The sequence below is a fragment of the Triplophysa dalaica genome, chromosome 3 (genome assembly GCF_015846415.1).
Source record: "Triplophysa dalaica isolate WHDGS20190420 chromosome 3, ASM1584641v1, whole genome shotgun sequence".
NCBI lineage: Eukaryota > Metazoa > Chordata > Actinopteri > Cypriniformes > Nemacheilidae > Triplophysa > Triplophysa dalaica.
The window spans coordinates 15,031,634-15,036,725 of NC_079544.1; the positions used below are offsets into that span (position 1 = coordinate 15,031,634).

Consider the following 5,092-nt stretch of genomic DNA (forward strand, 5'->3'; position numbering starts at 1 on the left):
TATTTTAATGTAAAAGTTTATTTAAGGATTATTTAAATCCTTTTGGTTTCACAAGAATATTCAATAAATAACCACATTTGTTTATTTAATATAAATAACAGTATATTCATTATAGTTCTTCAATAAATACTCACGAGGCAATACAAAACACACACAAAAAGTGCAAAAGTTTCACAGTTCTTCTCCAGTGCTACAGTACAAACTTGATCATACTGTGTGCTCCCCTACAGTACATTTATTCAGAAATTTCCAAAGCCTGTGCTTCAGTCCTCCTTCCAGTCTGTTAATTGAGTTTCAAAAGAACTTCTCTGGAAACAGGCTGTGATCACGCACCAGCTGTAATGTCACACAAACTCTGTGTTTGTCTTTGACACATTCCATTGCGGCTGTCTCTAGATTCACCTGCACTTCATCCATGAGTGGTTTGGCCCGCATGTTGTGCGATGAGTTCCTGGTAGACAGTTGACTTGAGGAAACGAGGGTAGCAGTCTTTTTCCATCAGGGTGTAAATTTTACTCTGGGCTATCTTAAAGCAGGTGAAGGTGGGGTTCTCTAAATTTTTCGAGGTGATTGTTTTTGTTTCGTGATCAAGATTAACCTGAAAACAGAAGGGGACATTCTTTTAATTCATATTCATGTTCTTGTACTATAATCTAAAGATTCTCAATCAATGTCATTGGATATTTACCTCTCTTGGTGCGTCATTGCAGATGAACTCCTCGTAAATTTTCTTGGCCTTGGAGCACAGCTTGGAGCAAGGCTTTGTGTTCTTGTAGTCCTCACAAGCCAGATAGAATGCGATATTTTCCTCACTGTACTCAGACGACAGAAACGCTCTGAATGCACACAGTCCCTCTGAACAGAAACATTAAGAAAACATTAGACGACCCTGAAGTCAAACATTCAACAGCCTAGACAAGAGAGAGCGTTTTTCTATTCATTGCCTCTGAAACCAACTCACCTTTGTGAGCCAGGAGGTAATGGAAAGACTGGCTCCATTTTTCTCTGTCTTCCAGTGTTAGTTTGTCGGTTTTATGAGAAAGACCCATGTACAGCTCTTGCTTTAGGAGAAAACTTCCAAAGCGAGCTTTGAGCTCTTTTGCCCTGAAAGGAACAAAAGCAACCATTATTTATTTGGGGAAAAATCACTTCAGTTACATGACATCAATATTGTCCTTAACAAGGCATTTTTCCTTAATCCATAATTTTTCTCCTTTGAAGACTCTAAAGTTTAGAAGTTAAAAGTAATTTATCAGAAATGTGAAACATACCTTTCCAGACAGGTGAGAGGCAGATGTTCGAGTGATCGGCACATGTTAACGGTCCAGAGATATCCCTCTATTCTCCACAAGTCTCTTGTCTTTTAGTTTTGTCTGACACTTTTGCCTCTGTATAAGTGTCAGCAGCGCTGCAGCTATTTATACAGTTTCCCCTAAACAACGTCACCTGGCTCAGCCAATAGAACACGAGCTGTGAAGGGAGGGGGGTTTTATGCCCCTCAAGCAGCCTTCACTCTCCGATGATTCATTTCCATTACCACTCTCTTTACTTTTTTCTTCCGTCCAATTGTCTCCAGGTGTTACAACAATGAATGCCAATGTAATCAATTTTTACATCATTTAAAATGCAGTTTGGTTTTTGCCTGACATTGTGGAATTTACTTTATGATCGTTTTTTTTTTTTATTTGATAGCCTATCAAACAGCCACATACTGTATCAAAAAATATGTAACAAAATGAGTTTACAGCGTAATCTATGTGTTCCATGCTTTACATTACTGTAAAAGAAAGTGAGCAACGTTACACAATATGACAGATAAGATAAAAACAACTCCTTAATGTAACATCTGCACATCTACAGTACAGTATCAAAATTCAATGATTCGATATTAAAAACGATTTAGGGTAACTGTAGTATCCACAAAGAAAACATTCAAACAAAGTAGTTGATGCGGAGCAGTTTTTTATTTTTAACATTATATCCCTATTCATATTGTTGGTTTTAAGCACTTTGTTAACATTGTTTAACGTCAACATTTGACAAAAATTTTGAAACACAATCACATCCATGTGGAATGGGGGCTGGGTGGGCAAAGGGTTTTTCAATGAGGCTGATATTTCGCATGGAAATATACTGTATTTCAACCACATGCTTGGGTAAACAGGGTCGTTTGTTGCATGTAGGAAGTGCGGGGCTTTTTCTTTGCAGACAGGAGGAAGCCCGCCTACACGCTTTACAACCCCTGCTGATGTCACGGCACTCTCGCTGCGTGAACTCGCCTGGCATTCAGGAGGAGGGGTCTTAAAAGCATTGTCAGGAAACAAGGATGTAGGGGAAGGAAAGATACAGAAGTAATGTGCAGGAAATGTGTGGAGGACAGTGTCATTATATTTCAAGGACAATAGAACTTAATCCGTGCACATTATATTTTATATATGAATTCGTTTGGCTATTATTGTTCCAAATGCCCTTCTTGAGCAAGACAAAAAATATCTCTAATGATTTGTAATGGCCTTGCAATATTAAATGACTTAAATATTCAACCCTCAGAAAATAAATGCTTTCATCTTCCCTTTTGATAAGCATTGATAATTGTAAGGTTTTAAAACTCTACTATAAGGTTTGTCTCCTGACGTGTGTAGTAAAATCATTTTAGTGTGAATAAAAATAAAAGCCAAGACACAGTTTCTTAATGCTATAAAATTAATGTGGTCCTTGCTGTTATTGCTAAATTGGCTCTAATATCATTGCTGTTTTGTAGAAAAAATTGCAATATTAAGGAGCTCTCAGCCATTACAGATTACAGATGTGTTTTCCTGTTTTTGGTATTGACTTGTAAACAGCAAAAAAGACATTTTACTCCAGCAACTGTGAACTTTATTACATTAATTTAGAGGCCAATATGTTGTGCTCTGTTTACGTGCTCGATCAGGACAGAGTGTTACAGCACCAGGCAGCTGTACTACATCTTACGGCTATCTGTCTAATGTCAATTCAGTCTGTATGTAAACATGTTTTGTTTTGTTTGCGAGCTCTCGGGCAAAAAAATTATGTGCAAAATCGTGAAGTACAAAACATTTTGGGAAAAACACTGCATTGATAATTAGGTTTTAAGAATTTTAGAATGCTGCATGAGAAAAAAAGTCCTGAATTGTCATAATAGGTTTAGAAAACAAATATATAGCCCTTTTGACAGCTTTATAGTGCCAGTGTACGGACCACACGCTGTTTAATCATAAAGTAACTTAATTTTTAAGGAGCTGTGATTGATGTGAGCAAATAAGGGGATTACATTTTTCGTCCGCAGAACAGAATAGAGATATTTTGAAAAATGTTGGTAACTTGCCCCCATGCACTTGCTTTTATTTTGTGTCCATACAATAGAGGTGAATGGGGGCCAGTGCTATTCGGTTATCAACAGTATTTTCTTTTTTGGGTGAACTGTCACTTTACCATTTTCTTCTCTAAGATCTAATTTCCTGGCACTAACCAGGCTCAGTTCTGCATAACCTGAGGGTAATAGCGACAGGGTGCTGGTGCCTGTGTTTGGGCGCCAGTCATGTACCCACCCTAAGTCTATTCTGCTAAATAGCTGATGCAGGAAAAGTGCATTTCCCTTAAGTCTGACTTCCTGTTTGAGTAAACAATGGGAATAATTTACAAGGAATTACTGAACCACAATGATATTTCTATTTTAAGCGTTGGTTAAAGGGCTTCTCTGGAAGTGGGTTTGTTTCACCTATTATTAAAAATTTATGTGAAGTGCTTGCTACATTTTTTTATTTTTGTCCTTTTTAGGTTGCAGATTTCATAATCCTATTTATGGTTTTGCGTTTTGAATAGCGTATCAATATTTGATTCAAACATCTGTTATGTGAGCTAAAAGAACATGTTGATAAAACAATATGCGCGGACAAAGGTTTTCTTATTTGATCAAAAAACTCTATTTGCAGGCCTATAATTGGGGCAAGTTTAAATCCCTGAAATGTGGAATTTCTGTATCATCTTTATTTTTATGAAGAATACTGTATTATATCTGAACATGAGATATTATGTAAAAAAGCCATTGAAAACCTTCTAATCGTGTTATATAATAACAAAAAATGTTTGCTTTATAATAGACTGTTGGGTCAGGTGTACAATGTCCTTCAATGAGGAGAGAAAATAGGTTTAATTCAAATTCAGTCAAAAATAAAATGAAATAAAAACTGGGTCAGGCACACAAAGCGCTTTTTCCTTCCCCCCATGTTACATATATTATTCTGTACATTAATAATTCAACATGCTTTACTATTACATGATGTTGTATGGTTGTCACTTCAAATACGTCAGCTATGAAGATTCAAATCTTTCTTTAGAGCAAATTTTCTTTAAAATGTATCTTGAACATTCTGAACCGAAAAATTGAAAGCATCAGCTGCTTCTGTGTTAATTCCTTCTCGTAACTATTAGTTGACAAAACAGGTGGACGGTGAGAACCAATTGTTTTGAAAACAAATTTGATGGAATTTCCTTTGGAAATATAATCTCTCTTGATTTACAATTTTATTTAAAAAACGTAATGCAGTTGCAAATGCATGGCCCTTTCTTTCTTTTTTTTGCAAATGATTAATAAAGTAACATTAAAAAACAGCAGAAACAGTATCACATTATTTTTAAGTCAAAAATTATTAGCCAAATCCAAAAGAGACTGAAAAGTTGAAAATACTTTAATGATATTGTATTTACATGTAATACTCCACATGTAACAACATTTAGTCCATAGAACATGGTACTCATAGTGACTACACAAAAAAAACGTCTCTCTGGATGTTTCAGAGAAGGCGTACCAGCCAGATAATCTTCAATGCATATCCAGGTTGAATAAATGTGTCCCCTGTGGTCGATGAGTAAATTAAAAGGTTACTTCAGCCAAAAATTGGAGCTCTGTCATAAATTACTCACTCTCTCTAGTATTTCAAAATCTGTATACATTTGTTTGTTTGGTTGAACCCAGAGAAAGAAATTTGGACAAATGCTTGTAACCAAACAGTTCTTGGACCCCATTGACTACCATAGTACCATAGTACAATAGCAAATATTACAAACAAAC

The 5,092-nt window shown here is 35.9% G+C and overlaps 1 protein-coding gene across 1 annotated transcript; it reads right to left on the reverse strand.

The window, feature by feature from the left end:
- On the reverse strand, positions 1 to 1,385 carry rgs5b (regulator of G protein signaling 5b). The gene is made up of 4 exons (XM_056743687.1): positions 1,272 to 1,385; positions 962 to 1,104; positions 689 to 855; positions 1 to 598 (listed from the first exon to the last, which is right to left on the reverse strand). Exons 1-4 carry the CDS (start codon positions 1,313 to 1,315, stop codon positions 410 to 412), a joined length of 543 nt encoding a protein of 180 aa, XP_056599665.1. The 5' UTR covers positions 1,316 to 1,385; the 3' UTR covers positions 1 to 409.
- Positions 1,386 to 5,092: the final 3,707 nt, after the last annotated feature.